General features: G+C 30.1%; 2 protein-coding genes across 12 annotated transcripts in view; one reads left to right on the top strand and one right to left on the bottom strand.

The window, feature by feature from the left end:
* LOC129907552 (nuclear receptor-binding protein homolog) overlaps positions 1-3,637 on the top strand; it is a 67,119-nt gene extending 63,482 nt beyond the window's left edge. For 3 of the 9 annotated variants that reach the window (XM_055983830.1, XM_055983829.1, XM_055983831.1), the window contains one exon: positions 2,491-3,637. In XM_055983830.1, the coding sequence (XP_055839805.1) occupies positions 2,491-2,849 (359 nt within the window). In that variant the 3' untranslated portion in view covers positions 2,850-3,637. The remainder of the gene's footprint in view (positions 1-2,490) is intronic. The other 6 variants (XR_008771075.1, XR_008771078.1, XR_008771076.1 and 3 more) reach the window with 4 other exon arrangements.
* Positions 3,638-9,802: 6,165 nt separating this feature from the next.
* Positions 9,803-16,371, bottom strand: part of LOC129905748 (syntenin-1-like) — a 213,607-nt gene continuing 207,038 nt past the window's right edge. The window contains exons 1-5 of one of the 3 annotated variants that reach the window (XM_055981415.1): positions 15,434-15,452; positions 10,694-10,943; positions 10,252-10,626; positions 9,919-10,185; positions 9,803-9,858 (exon numbers count right to left, since the gene is read on the bottom strand). In XM_055981415.1, coding sequence (XP_055837390.1) covers positions 9,804-9,858; positions 9,919-10,185; positions 10,252-10,626; positions 10,694-10,935 — 939 coding nt within the window. In that variant the 5' untranslated portion in view covers positions 10,936-10,943; positions 15,434-15,452 and the 3' untranslated portion in view covers position 9,803. Of the gene's footprint in view, positions 9,859-9,918; positions 10,186-10,251; positions 10,627-10,693; positions 10,944-11,085; positions 11,202-15,433; positions 15,453-16,371 lie in introns of those variants that run through there. The other 2 variants (XM_055981343.1, XM_055981493.1) reach the window with 2 other exon arrangements.

Consider the following 16,371-nt stretch of genomic DNA (forward strand, 5'->3'; position numbering starts at 1 on the left):
CTTAAGACATAATTTTTATAGAGAAAAAAGAATTAAATACTCAACAAAAAAAGTACGTATACACCACAGTGTACCGACATGTTTTGCTTAATAGACCCATACAAACCAGTTATTATTCTAATACGTTTCGTTTGTTTTCCAAATTGGTAATGTAAACTATCAACTTTTCTAAAACTAGACTGAAAAGGTAATCTTCTTCTTCCTTTTTCTCGGCGCTGCTGTTATGATCTCGATGTCGAGGGGATCATAACTATCACACGTAAGTGCTTCACACTAATGATCCGCCTGTGGGGTTCGCCGGGTTGACCTCAGAAATCGGCGGCAAGCCTCCCGGTTTTGTATTGTTCCATTTCTAAGGCCAACTGAATGCTGGTGGTTTTGCATTTGCTTGTACCAGGAGTTTTTAGGCCTACCTTTCTTTCTATTTCGTGTTAGAACGTTGTATGATATTGCTTTTTTGACGGGGTTCTCAGGATCTCTCCTTTGAACATGGCAATACCAACTGAGTCGGTCGTGTTCAATTTTTTGGGAGATGGTGTTTTTAACATGAAGGCTTCCTCGGATCTTCGTACTTCTAATTCTATCAAGCTTTGTTACTCCTGCTGTCATACGAAGCATCTTCATCTCAGCTGCCGTTAACTTACTCTCATACTTTTTGTACATTGTCCAACATTGTGAACCGTATGTGTGTGCTGGACGCACAACTGCGGTGTAGAGTCTTCCTTTCAGCTTAGGGGGCATTTTTCGATCACAGAAGATATCAGAATTTTCCCGCCACTTCATCCACCCTACGCTTACGCGATGATTGATATCGTCATCACAAGTACCTTCGTTATTTATCATAGACCCCAGATATTTAAACTTTTCACACTTGGGAAGCACTACACCATTCAAATAAATGTCAGGAATAGGCCTGTGTGGATCAGAAAATGGGCAGCATAGGTATTCTGTCTTTTTCGCGCTTATGCGGTACCCACTACCTTCTAGAACATCCACCCATACATCAAGTGCTCGTTGCAGGGATATCGGGTCTTCACTTATGATGGCTCCATCGTCAGCAAAGAATAACTGATGCAAGTATATAAAAGGGTGAAAGTATATAAAAGGGTGAAGCTACTCAAAGTCTTACTAGTTTATTATTTCTTGCTTTTTATGTGTGATTTGGTTGTATCTGTCGTAGAAAAATATTAAAATGAATGTTAAAACGTATATTAATGTCTTTAAACGATGAAGTAATATAATGTATTTGAATACAAAAATGAAGCTAAACATTTGCTAAAATTCTTTGTATTTAGACACACAATTAAAGTGCTTTAAGTTTGAAGGTTCAATTTTTTTTTTAAAGATAAAGAGTCTTGATTATTTTTGAGCTTAAAATAAAGTTCAATGTATTTATGCAAGAAAAAAAATACTGTAAACGCGATTATTCAAAATTTTTAAAAATGTCACTTAGCACTTTCATCTTCTAAACGCTTCAAAAGACAATTTAGTTTGAGCGTTAACTATCTTAGCATCATAGATAAAGCGTCAAATCTCCTTTGAGTTTTTAAAAGTTCTGAAAAGGACTTTATAAGTTTTTTTCCGGATCGAAAACTTAACAAGTTTAGATAAAGAAAGCTGCTTACAGCATTGCTTAATTTTTGGTTTTAGTTCTAGAACTCCTATACAACTTTGAAAATAAGTTTACTGCAATTACACAATTTGAAAGAACTACTCACACGCAAAATGCTTTTTTGCATTCAAAAATTTTATTAACATTCTTTAAAATATTTTACTGTTTGTTAATTGGTTAAAATTATTTAGAATTAGTGAATATTAGCATAGCATGTAATTTAATAAATGGTTTGAAGAAAAACTCTGGTTTAGATGCAATCATGCAAATTAAACGCAAATAAATTAAATGGGGTTAACATCCAAGAATCACCGTCCAAAGCTATAATCTTCAGAGGAATCACATTGAACTACTCCATCGTTTTCTCATTTTTATGAATTTTGTTGATGGGACAAAATTTTCGGTTTCGCTTTTTTCTGAATTTGGTATGCAAACGTTTTTTTATAGAAGGTTTGATCGTCGTATGTAAATAATATCAATATAAAAGACCTCATATAAATACCCCAGATGCGACGGGTATTATAAATCTGGGTTTGATTTGTTCAATAGGATACATTCAATTCAAACTTTAAAATTCTGACAAAATCAGAAAAACAACAATCCTCAAAACAAATCGATCATTTAAAAATTCATTGAAATGCCTCATTGTTTTATTTCGTTGAGATTTCATAAGTCGTTCCCTATTATTTTGTAACTTTGTTTTAAAAGTTTATTTCATAATGTTAAATTAAAAAAAAAAAAATACACAGTATACAAACTATTACAAGTTCTTTATTAAATTAAAAAAAATTTATTTAAAAAAAAAATACTTGTTGCTAAATATACTTTTTTTTACATTTTAAATAAATATCTATTTTTTTCTAAATTTTCATTTGCAGCAGCTGTCGAACGTAATTGGTCTGTAGCCGATAGAGAGTCTCCCTCATATCCAACAGCAAGCGGTGCTGCCAGCAATGATCAAACGCCATCTAGTTCAGGAGGCATAACAACAGTTTTTTCCACACCAACAGCCAGCAGTTGCAGTCAATCGACTGAACAATATATTAGTCAAGATCAGTTGCTTCAACAATTACAACAACAACAACAACAAAATCCACAGCAGCAACAACAAAGTAGTAACACACAACAACAACAACCAGAACAAGAACATTATGATTATCAAAATACTATTGTTTCTTCCACCGATGTTGGCAAACAAGAACATTCGTCAGAACATCAAAATTATACCCAGCAATAGCAAATTATTATAATTATTATTACTAATTTCTACAAAAGCATCAAAAAGAACAAACAGAAAAGATAAACAAAAAAATTCATTAAATGAAAAAAAAAAAACAACCACAAAACTATTCGCAGTTATGCCAGTGATTATTCTTGATAAGAAATAAAAAATTAAATTATTTAAACAAAAAAATAAAAAAGCATTAGGTATTTAAATTGAATTAAAAAATAAAAAAACAAGTTAAATAAAATACAAAAAAAAAAACCTAAGCTAAGCATTCATAAGAAATACTATTATTGAATATATAATACAATTTATTATTAAACTAAACAAAACAAAAAAGATTAAAAAAACGCAGAAATAGTAAAAAAAAAACACATCAAAATACATGTATGCATATAAATATAATATATTTTTACACATTTCTTTCAAATCATTGAATTAATTAATTATTATTATTCTCGGTATCTGCACTCAGAATAGGAATTTTTTTTCTGTTTAAAATAAAATAAATTAAATAAATAAAAAAAATTACATTACCTTTACCAAGCTAAGAAAAGTAAAAAAAAAAAAACAGCAACAAAATATTTAAAAAAAAACTTATAAAATAATAAATGTAACTTATATAGGAAGAAAACAAACAAACAAAAAAAAATCAACATTTATTTAAAATTCTATGAAGAAATTAATCAATAATAATGTAATTCTATTTGTGCGTACGCTGCGGCAAAAAAAGAGATATAAGTATTTAAACAAACAAACAAACAAGAAAAAAGCCACTAAAATTACAGATTTAAATAATAGTACATAAAATAACCAATTAATGTTTAATAGGAATTTTTAGCGAAAAACAAAAAAACATGATGAAAAAATAAAAAAAAATCAATATTATATAATTATTATTCCCATAATAATAGTTATACTATATTATTATATACATGTACACACAGAAGTATGAAACAAAACAAAAAAAAAATAATATTTAATCATTTTTATATGCTAATATAATATAAAAAATAATTACAATATTATTAAAACTAAAACACAAAAAAAGAAATTTATAATATATAACACGAGTGGATACGACACAAAACGAAAATGAATGAAGAGAAAGAGAGAATAGAAAGAGAGACTGCATAGTCTAAGCAAGGTAGTGAGAAAAAGAATTGAACGAAAGCGGTGCGGTGACATTGTTAAGTCCCTGCTCCACAGGACTGAATTTCTCTCTGGATGTCCAAATAGGCAGAAAGTTGTAGCCTTACTGGGGAAAACAAAAATTACAAATTTTATTATTAATGTTTTCGAAATGTTTTATTTTGTACCTACTGCCTCATGTTCTTTAATATTTTGAAAAATATCAATTCTTTTAGGTGGACCAATCTCCCAGTATCGTAGAATTTAATTCGAAAATTCCAAGAAAAAATGGTTGCATATCAAGAGAAAATCCAACAGTGCGCCTTTTGGCCTAGGACTCGGCCGCTCAGAGTCGGCGGTAGATTGTAGGTGTCCCTTCCATTCTTGCAAATTAATTACAAGCACACAAATGGTTAAGAGTAGTAAGTCACTAGTCACCGCCTTATTACATGATGGGATGCCTTTTAAAAATTTGTATGACAACTTATTGCAGATTCAAAATTTTGGATACTGATGTCAGTATCCAGGGGAATTTTTTTCCCTCGGAATTTGGCGCAACCCTTTAATCGGACCTAGCAAGGTACCCGTCGTAGCGGAAAATTCTCCGATTTCATACGAATTTCGCTTCGAGGTGTACTTTCAAAAGGTAAAAACTCTCCCAATTCGTATGAAATCGGACAAATTTCTGATACGACGTATACCTCGCTAGGGCCGAATAAACTTCATCTTTTTTTCGGTGCGCATGAGTAATCTACGGTTTGACTTCTATTTGTAATTTTTCAATGGTTCAAATCTAGTACAATTAATTCATTGTACATTGGTTCTATTAAGCGATCTTATCATAAATTCAATTCGTATCTTATATTTGTCATGAATGTCTTAAATAGTGAAAAGAATCACTTCGAAATGATAATTACTCCTTAAGATGGACTCTGATATAGCTGTTTTTATGACTCGTAACAAATCTACGAAACGAATGACTCACAAGCCTCATATTCTCTAACTTGCGAACGGAGATAGAACTGAACTAAAATAAAAAAAATTGGAACGTTCAAGACAGATTAAGGACTAGATTTTTAATCATCGTTATTTTGTGAGTTTAACGTAGAAATATTTTGACTCGAAATATTTCAGTTCGTTCGGAATTTTAAAAGCTATTGTGAGTTTCACCCAAATGGATTTAACATTTTCTGTCAAACTCGATTGTTGTTTAAGTGAAAAAAAACTGTCGATTTCCTCGCGTTTCATATGAAAAATTGTTCACACTAAAAGAAATTTTTCAAGCCGAATAAAAAAATTTCACCCGAAATTTTTAATTTCAATTTTTTCCGGTTGGAATTTATTTCACATGAAACTCACATAATTAAATCGAGTGAAAAAGGTTAAAGCTCAGTTTTGAAATAAAGTTTTCTAAATTGTAAGAATTTTTGTTTAGAGTTACCAATCCTAGACCGGTTACCAAAAACACAGCCGGTTTATCTAACTTTTAAGGAACGATATGTTAAAAATTTTAGGGATTTGGGGCAGTATTAGAAATATGATATTAGAGAAATAATATGTCGATAAAACTATTAAGCCGCTACCATTACTCTACTAAATTAACGAACGAAAAGAAATTATGTTCTGTGGGGTAGAGGATTTTTAAGAAAGGACTTACGAAGAGAGTAAAGATTTAAAATTAAATTTCATTATGTTTGTATTGTCTTTTTTTTTTGTTTCGTTATCAATTTTTTTCACATCAACTTGATTTTTTGCTATTTCGTTCTTTTGAAAATTTGAACCAATTTTAAAATAGCCTAAGAATGTATCGTTTATCAGAAAAGTTTAAAATATGTGTTGAACTATATGGTGATGGACAAAAACGAGGTGAGATAACAATTCATTGTATCAGAAACATACAGAAAAAATACAGTCTGCTATTTATACCAGTATTTACATACAACACATAATTGACTACCAACGCTAATAAAATAAAAATAAAAAATATACATTACAAAAAACGATAAAATTACTAGTTCCCATATGATTTCAGGTCTAAACCCATATCAGACCTCGGCAATAGTATTTCGATCTCTTACCTGGGTCTCATATGTGTTAAGATTTAACTTAAATTGGATCAAACAAACATTGGATAATAAAGAACACAACTGCATGATTATAGCCCGATTCAATAATGCAATAATTTGTGAGCTGTTATTTTGCAGTACAATCGAAAAATTTTAGGCATATTACATTTTGTATTAGCATTTTTTGGAATCTAAAAGAAAGGGTGTTTAAAGAGCTCATTATGATATCGAGTAATATTAAGAGCGAATTTAATCAAAAGTTCATTTCGCAACTGGTATGTAAATGTAGTTGACAACTATGAATTTCGTTCTGAATCCCAACCCTGCACGTGTAAGTTCTGGTATGCAAGTATCACACATGTTTTGGCTTTCAAATTGATTTGTTTATTTCATTAAACATAATGAACTCGTATCTTGTAAATCAATTTACTTGCAGGTTAAAATTTTTCAACGATTATGTATGATTTGATTGAACTTGTCAAAATATTGGCTACATTTATTGGCTTACAAAATTGCATGCCTTTTGACTCTTAAAAGAGAAATGCGTTTTTGTGTAAGAAAAATCTTCCGTGGTTCAAAATGCATGCGATATATGAGGCGTTCAGAATAATAATGGGCCAAAACCATTAGAAATGTCTGCATTATTTTGAACTTTGAGAAGCTTTTTCTCAGGAACTAAAGGAACTTTTGAAATAAATGTTTCACAGATCAATAGCTCTATATCTCATACTATTTTATATAAAACGTAACGCTTAATTTTTAAAACATGCGACTTAAAGAGAAGTGGACTTGACCAATTATTATTCTGAACGCCTCATATGCTGATTTTCTCTGGCACCAGGTTGATATGATTGAATCTTAAGTAATTGTTTTTGGTTCGCCACTGGCAGTCATTTTCGACTCTGATTCTCTGATTTCCTTCTTATTAAATCGACGATATTGTTCGCCTTAGCTCCGACTTTAAACTTTTGTAATAAAGAAAGATGAGCTATTAAGCGATTTAACGAATTTAAACATACTTCTAACCTTAATTTACTAAACATTGAGTTGGCAATCTTCTAATCTCTAAACCGACTTGAAGTTTTTATTAACAACTAGCCAATCAAAAGCTACTAACTTGACCACACTTGAAGTCTCTAATGTTTATTAAAAATTTTCACCATCTAAAATTTTATAATCATGAAGAAGACATTATTTGAAAAAAAAAAAAAAAATAAACATGATTTGTATATTTTTTACTACGCATACATAATTTTGTATTAATCGAGTCATACACCACGAACAGTTTTTTTTTTATTCTTTACATAAAAATAAATATATATTATATATATACCTAATATTTGTTATTGTAATATTTTAAATAAACAAAACCTTTCTGTTTCCATTTATTGTTTTTTTATTTTTTATGAAACATAACCTTATATTACAATAAATTATTGTATTATATTGTTTTATCATGGTTCTTTTCTTTTTAGTATTAAAACAAAAAAAACTATATCATTTTGTTTATAAAAAAAAAAAACTTTGTTTTATTTTTTATTTTCTCTGCCAAAATTTCTTCTTTCTGTGGCAAATTTTATTTTTGTATAATTAATTAACTGATTTAATAATATTATAATTATGTTTTTTTATATATACATATATTAAAGATAGAAATAAAAAAAAATATTAAAAAATAAGAATGCTGTGTTTGCACCGCAGAGGATAAGAGTGGAAGACATATTTTATATTATGTGATGTTCTAGTGAGCTGAGTGATTTTATAATAAAATTATATACAATATATGTATATAAGTAAATATATTATATGTAAATGCAGAATAAGATTATTATGATTCTTTTCTAAATTATTTTTTATTTGAGCTAAAACAAAATAGAAAAAAGAAAAAACAATTTTAAATGCAAAAACAAAAGAAAATAAAAAAAGAAAAATCAATTCTGATCGCAGTGTTTGTAAAACTAGTCGTAGAACAAAATTATTGATGATATTAAAATTTTTTGAAGTAAATAAGCAAGAAAAAGATAAAGCGCTATAAAATAAACAACAACAAAAATAAAAAAAAATATATAAATAAAATACAAAAAAAAAAACAGAAATCAATAAAGGATACAAAAACGGACCTAGAAACATTTTTGTTTAAGTATTTTTTTTTTTTATTTCAGGCACATTGAAAAAAGTAATTCCTATAAAACTAGAAAGGTAAGCGAACACCAACACTAGGATTTCAAATTAGCAAATAATAATAAATTAAAGTTGAGCCCATCCCCAACCAAAATCAACTTAGTTCTTATTTGTTAACCGTTAAAATTGGTATGGTAGAAAAAAAAATGTTACACATACACCATGGTGACCCACGTAAAGCTTTTTTTTTTTTCATAAAATACTTGTTGTTGAATTAAGCAAAAATTTAAGAAAAATTCGATTTTTTTCAGGGTGAAAACTTGTTCACTTGTAACTCACAATACGGCTGATTACCTAGTTTCTTTCTACGCGTTAGGCCTTGTGTCAAATATACCTCGTTAGAGCTATATGAGGCTTTGAGAACAATAGTGGCGTATCAAAAATGAGGTTTTTATAAAAACTTGGTCTACCAATATATGTATTTTCATACTAGATGGCACTCAAAAAAGTGTCGTTTTAAAAAACCCTGGGTTGGAATCGGCTATGGTGATAGTTGATTGTCACTTTCGACCATCAACTATTCTATGCTCTGAGTAAAGTGATCACCAAAACCCTACAATTGCAGAGATTTCGATGAGTATTCGAATCAGACGCTGGAGACCGAGGTTCGATCCCTATTCTCTACCGGTGCCCAGTTTTTTTTTTAATTTTTTAATAAATATTTAAATATTCTATATTTTTTCTTCACAAGAAACCATATTTTACTCAATGAACTATTATTTCGTATTAGTTTAGAATATAATGTAGTTTGCCGTTGAGGATTTCAATAAAAATAGAAAGTGACACCACTATTGTTCTCGTAGCTTCATATATTAAGGTCTAGTGAAGTATCCGTCGCCATCGGAGGGAAATTTGTTTCCGATTTCATACGAATCGGATAGATTTTACCCTTCGGAAGGACACCTCGAAGCATTATTCGTATGAAATCGGAGAATCTTCCTTTCTGACGGATACCTCGCTAGGGTTGATTATTGATATTTCCGACCCGAAGACCTTTCGTTGTGGTTGAACTCATCATTAACATTCCATAAGAGTCCTATCGAGTTCCTTGTCTCTTTAAGTTTCCAAACATTTACTATTGCTCTTGAAACAATCTCAAAACCATTTACAGACACATTATTTATTTTATTTTTCATTTATTTAAAGTAAATATAAATTGATTAAAAAAATACTTAAAAAATTATAAATAATCGCGATTGTGCAACTAAGTTCTATATTATATTATGCATTTCAAAAATAAAATTGCATATTTATTTGGATTTAGAAACCAAATTTTGTTTTAAAATTTAAAAAAGTCTTTAACGATATATATTATATTTATTTTATTAATAAAAAAGAAAAGACTTTTTTACTTTGAATAATACAAGAGCAAAACTTATGTAATTATTTCCGTTTGTTTGTGTTTTTTGTTTGTGAATAAAAATGGAATTGATAAAAAATATGATTTTAAATGCTATTCGGCACTCAACTGAGATTTTGCCTCAGAAGCTACATTTTATATTTAAAATTTGTTGTTATTGTTGTAGTTGTAGTATTCATATTTGGCATTTGCGAATGTTGTATTGTTTGGCAGTGATGTTTTCTTGGTTTAGAATTCTGGAATACTATGATCCATCTTACCACGAAGGAATGATGTTGATAATCTAGAAAAGAAATTTATTAAATTTAAAAAAAAATACAAATTAATATAATTTTTAACATACTTTTTGACCAAATGCTCAAACAAAAACGTTGGGATAATTGTTATCTTTATGGTGCTGCCAGGTGCATCGGTGATGATCTTAGTGATTTCTTTGTCTTTCATTGCCACCACAGTTTGTCCGTTAACTTCAAGCAAATTGTGATTTATAAGCACTCCGTTTTTAGCTGCAGACGAGTCCTTGACAATGGAAGTAATTTTTCCATTTTTGAAAACAATTCCCATGTTACCTTTAGAATCTTTTAATAAGGTAACTGTTCTCTCAAATGGCCTATTTCAAAATAAATTCAATTAATATCAATGTTAAACTTATTCATATTTAAAATGAAATACCAACCTATCTCGAACAACAACAGATATATTATTACTTCCTGATGATTTGAGCATCTTGTGAATCTTATCAACCGAATATCCACAAACAAGAGTTCCATTGATTTGCAAAATCTGATCGCCAAATCTCAAACCAGCCAAAGCAGCTGGACTATTCTTAACAACAATACACACAAAGACACCATTGTCAATGGATTGAACTCGTAGTCCAATTTTTCCCTTCGAATCCTTACACAGGATCAACTCTCTAATACTGTGATTGACTTGTGCAACTGCAGGAATAAGACTATTGCCTGTAACTGGGGCAACAATTCCATTGGTCGATGGATATTGTGGAATTTTTGCTGGTTCAATGGCAGTATCTGGTACATCAGTCATATACCTATGAATTAAATTTAAAATTACAACTGGAATTGAAAAATACAAAAACAAAAAAGAAGAAAACTTACTCTGGCATATTTTGTCGAATCATATCATCGGACAATTCTAGACCGAGGAAATTGCCTAAAGCTGGATAAACAACTGATCCATTTTGAACATTTGCAACTGGATATGGTGATGGGGTTGCAGTTACAGCTGGTGTCGGTGTTGGTGAGTCTTGAGAAAATTTAATAACTTCGTTTACCATGGCACGTTGATTTTGTACAAGTTTATCAACTTGCATGTCTTCCAATGATGGATACAGAGACATTATGGCGACTGAAAGGTTTCCAAAAATAATAATTTGATAACTTCTTGTATATTTAATCGAATTGAAAGAGAACAATTTTTACACAGAGTCTAATTAATATGGACAAAATATATTGCACCTAAGATAGGAAAGCAATGAGGACGAGCGTACCTCCTCAATAAATCAATTCAATGTTATTTTCCTGTTTTTTTTTGTTTCCAATTTAATTGTATGACTATATTATTATATTTTAATTGTTTTTTTTTTTTTCTATCACAAACACCATACGTATAAGTTTGGTGAATTTTTTTTTACTAATCAATTATTTTGATTTGACGATGTTCTATTTGATAAGAAAATTGATAATTATGAGTCAGAGCTGAACAAATACATTTGACTTAATTAAAAAAAATATCTACATGTAAAATACATTTATATTTAGAGGTAACACATAAGTGCCATCGATTAGTGCCGTAGAAATACAAATTTGGATTTTTGTTTAAGTAATTAGTGGAAAGGAATGACTTTATTATTATTTTGTTTTATTTTTTAAGTAAGTTTTTTAAAAATACTCTACTCATTACACATACCAAATTACAATTCAGATAATTGTGAATACATTTTTTTAAATTTATAAACCAAACGATTTTAGGTTCATAAATATAAAGACCGGGCGGCCACACATCGAGCTAAAGAAAAAATGCATGGCAAAACTGCCAGACTTTCATCCGGAAGATATCTGAATTTTGATAGCTGACAATATCACCTTTAATTTGACACCAATATCGTCTTTTAACTCTACACAATGCACTTTTCCAAGCCAATCTTGTCAGGATGCTGACGTTAATACCTGTGTTTTACGCAACTACCAATAGCCCTCTTTCTTTGGAATCGTTGGAAATTTTTATGAATTCTTCTTAAGACATTCGTTTGGCAATAGACGACTGTGAGAATTAAAAAAAGGGCTGTTTCCAGTAAATTCTCAGAATATCATTCTTTTTTCTAACATTTCTAATTTTTCGCTTATATAGCCAGCTTATATAGCGACAATGAAAGTTTTTCAATTAGAAACACTTTCCCAAAAAACATTTCTCAGGATTTTTGTATTCAAAAGAATAAGGGCTTCAGAATTATGTATGTATATTAGGCCGGTCCTTATTTGCTTTTTTTTCGAAAATTAATGAAGACATCCGCTCAATCAATCAATCCTCTAATTTTTTCAGATTTTTATCTATTTGGAGACGATTGAGCGGATGTCTTCAGGAACTTTGTGTTAAGAACCACCCTAATGTATATGCAACTTGTAGTATTTCACAGAGCAAAATTAAAAAAAAAATTAATTTTAAAATACTGCTAATGTTAATGTTATTGATTAGATTTTGATATTTTGTCAGAGCTTGAAGATTAGAACTAGTTACCATGAATACCGTACCGAAACTCTTGTGCCTTAAATAGTTTGTTCAGTCAGGCAATGTACAAGAAAGGTTTGCGGCGATAACGTCGTCTTGAATTTTTTTAATATTAAAATATTAATAAGTCTTTGATACTTTTCTTTAAGGGGGGAAATCCCTCCAGACGACACCTTTTTCACTATTTTTTTATGAAAAACTGAAAGCACTTATTGAAATTTGGAAAAAGACAAGTTATTACTGACATTATCAAGAATTGAAAAAAAATTTTTTGAATTGAAAAAATAACAAAATGGCGGCTCTGGAGCCTTTCAAAGTTGACGCCTCTAGTTTACGCCGTGCAATGCACAGGTCCAGGAAATCATCTTAAATCAAAAAGGAAATTTTTTCCGTTAGATGATATTAGTACGCATTGCATGAACCTAAATTTATTTTTTTTAAATGAAAAATAAAAATTAGAAATCAAAAAAACGAAAAAAACCATGTTTTTTTACAAAGAAGTAGTTAAAAAAAATATTTACTGTACAAATTTTATTCAACTTTTAGGTTCATGTTGTGTTAAGTTAAGGAGTAATTTGCTTCAAATTTCAAGTCGATAGCTTCATTAGTTTTTGAGTTACATGGCACGGCGCGGAAAAAAACTAGTTTCGAAAAAAATGCGTTTAAAGTTTTCGTTTTCGTACTATGGTAGGTTCGGAGCGCATTGGTTTCGGGACTATCTAGGCACTTTTGAGGCTTCATTTAAGGCTAAGACCACTGAAAATAGTTTCTTCGGTTGATAAATAAATTTATTACGCAAAAAAAAATAATGCAAAAATAAAAAATTCCAGAGGGATTCCCCCCTTAAAGATCTCTTACATCGTTTAGAAACAGAGTCAGTATACCTTGTTATCTGACGTAAATGATACGAGATTTCATATAGTCTTCTGTTGCCAAAAACTTAGTAAGTAAATTGCATCTTGTTATATCGTGCTTGGCTAAAGATAGAAAAAATTTAACCGAGGTTTATATATACATATGTGCAATTAACATAAAGCACGTAAAGAGGTGAAAAAGGAGGAGTAGTTAATGCGGACGATTCCATAGATTATAACCTTATTTTTTATTACAAAATAAGGTTTAATCCGATATTCTTCAAGCTCTCATTAAGTTTTCACGTGAAACTCACGATAGGGCTGATTTAGTCAAGTTTGGCTGTCATAAAAAATCCTTCCAATTTAAGCAATTTTTTTGGAAAGTTAGGCAAGAAAAATTACCCTACCTCGATTTACTCATCTACTAAAATTTCCATTAAGAAAATTTTATTTACTATTCATTTATTTATTACATCCCCAATTTGATTATACTAGAAGTTCGAATTTATATTTTTTGTGTTTGAATGATGATGACTTTAAAAAATAATAGTGCGGTTTTCTTTTCCAATTAAGCTTAGGGTCAAGAATAACACCCTGATTCTTGATATTTATTCTGATTGGAATGTGATATAACACAGGTGTCGATATTGAAATCATAACAGCACCGAATGAAGAAAGAAAAAAGAAGAAGGCAAGTGATACAATCCGTATTTGCGCGGGGGGCAAAGTAGGTAAGGGTTACAAATTGTATTTTCAGGATTTAAAAATAAATAGCAATCAGTTTTGAGTTATTTAATTAACTAACGAAACATAATTGCAAATAAAGGAAATACTATAAATAAACTCAGTTTTCATTTTTTTAAATAGACAGAGTTAACACTTAACAAAAATGTTATCAAGCTTAGCTTTCAAATAGGTATTAATCGATAAACATTAAACGCAAATCTTTGAATCTGGTGCCCTTTTATATCTGTGTGCTCTTTGTGCCAATTAATGTTTTTCTATGAGAACTTTGCTCCTCTTCTAACATTTGAGTTTTTTGTTGATTTATTTATACAACAGATAAATAAAAGAAATTATAAAATGAAGCATTCTAAAGTTACAATAGTGCAGTTACATCTTCAATCTGAAGAAGAAACTTCATAGGGCTAAATATAGATCGTGGGAGTCACGAATCTTGATCTTCGTTTGCGTAGGAGTTGAACGTGCAGAAGAACATTGCACTGCAAAGCAAAGGGCTTGACAGAGCAGAAAAGTAATTATTACTTTACTAAAGCAAGTTGATTCCAAGATGGTCATATATAATAGTCAGTCATTCCGGATGCTGTCAAGTAAAGTATAATAACTCAACTAAAATCCAGACAATAAAGAAACTTTACATTTCTTTACAAAGTCGGCGAACCAACGTTGCATTATCCAATGCAACTACAATCTTTTCATTCTGTCTCTCCTCTTTGCTGTTTACATTCCGGTCATATTTTTTTCAATTTTTTCTAACAAAAGAATAGTTTAAAGTTTTTTTTTCACATTTTTTGTTGCATCATTCCGAAACCAACCCATGACTTCTGGAATTCTCCATCTCGACTCTAGTTGAGGTTGTTCGTTGTTTTATGAACAAAAAAAACCCCAATTTAGATGGATTTTACAAGAAAAAACCTGTGGGGAACCAAATTAATCATACGACTTTGCGGTTTAAGGTGACTAAGAACTGATAATAAAGATGTAATTAGATAAAAACTTATAAACAAATAAAATAGGTATTTTTATTCAAGATTGAACTTAAAAACTATGTACATAGGTACATTTTGTAGGTATAGATTTCCTTTGTCCTAGTTTTTGGAAATAGAATTTGCAAGTATACCCTTCATCCTTGAATTGTTAGAGACAACAAAGAACACAACAAATCGTCCTTTTTGTGACTTACCTTTTTATCGTTTCCTTTAAACAATCGACTTCTTAATGCAAATTTAATTAAAATAAATAGAATTTTATTTGTTAGAATTGTAATTGAAACAAATTAAAGAAATACTATCGATTTTGTTAAAACTTTGATGATAAAAAAATATAAAAACAAAGCTACTAAACAGACAGACACACAACACGTCGCTCCTCGACAGAAACAAATTTAGAAGTGGCAAGAAGTGGAGATTGGAGAAACAACAAGGAGGAGAAAAATAATATAGAATTTTGGTTTGGATTTTTATCAGTTCACACCACCCGTTTGACTAGTTCACGATGGATAAAGCAGAAGCTCACAGCAAAATTAATAGAAACAAGTGAGTCACTCCCACTTTCGGTGGAGCAGCAGTTGAAAATGCACTTGGAGCAAGTGGTGGAGATGAGATAATGGAAGAAAGAAAAGGAAAAGGGAAAAATTGAAAAAACAACCAAAACAAAATTAACGTTACGTTACTTTTACGTTTGCGTTTTATCGAAACGTAATGATAACAATGTGGTTCGTGTATTGGGTATTTTTGTAATTGAAAATACTATTGCGAATTATTTTTCTAACAGGGTGATACATACAAAATTAAAAATAATTGAAATGTGGGAATTGTTTATAAACGATTTTCTTTTTAAGCCTAGGACGCAGCTGAAGCAAAGTTAAAATAATAAAAGTACAAGTAAAAAAATTCAAGAAAAAACATCAGGAAATAAGTTTTAGAGCAAAAACAAAACAAATTAAATTTCGTTCAAGATTTCGTTAACGAAATTTTGTATGGAAAATTTCGTTTCGCTTCAGCTGCTTTCTAGAGGCTTCAAATATGAGTTTTGTCAAAATTCGTTTAGTATGGAAAATAAATAAAAATAGTCGTTTTTTTTTTGTGCAAGTACTGAATCAATCAATATTCAAAGAACTTCACTTTAGTCTCCTGCAGCTTACGTTCACACGAGTCCACTTAAAAGCTTCGGCACACAGCAAAAATCAACTAGTGAAAAGTCGGCATAAGCCAACCCCTCTTGCCTACAACCTGACTGGTTAGGCGATTGAAAAATCACCGTCTAGCCCGGCATCTATTTGCCGTGCGACCTATTTTGCGGCTAAAATCGACTAGTAAAAAGTCGGCATTCAAAATTCCCTCAAAAATTTAGCCAGCAATTTATTCAAAATTTTCAGACGAATTGTAAGCAGCTGCAATAAAAATAACCAAAATTTCATTTCCAACTGTACATTTTGTAAAAAAAATAAAAAT

This window comes from Episyrphus balteatus, chromosome 1 (genome assembly GCF_945859705.1).
Source record: "Episyrphus balteatus chromosome 1, idEpiBalt1.1, whole genome shotgun sequence".
NCBI lineage: Eukaryota > Metazoa > Arthropoda > Insecta > Diptera > Syrphidae > Episyrphus > Episyrphus balteatus.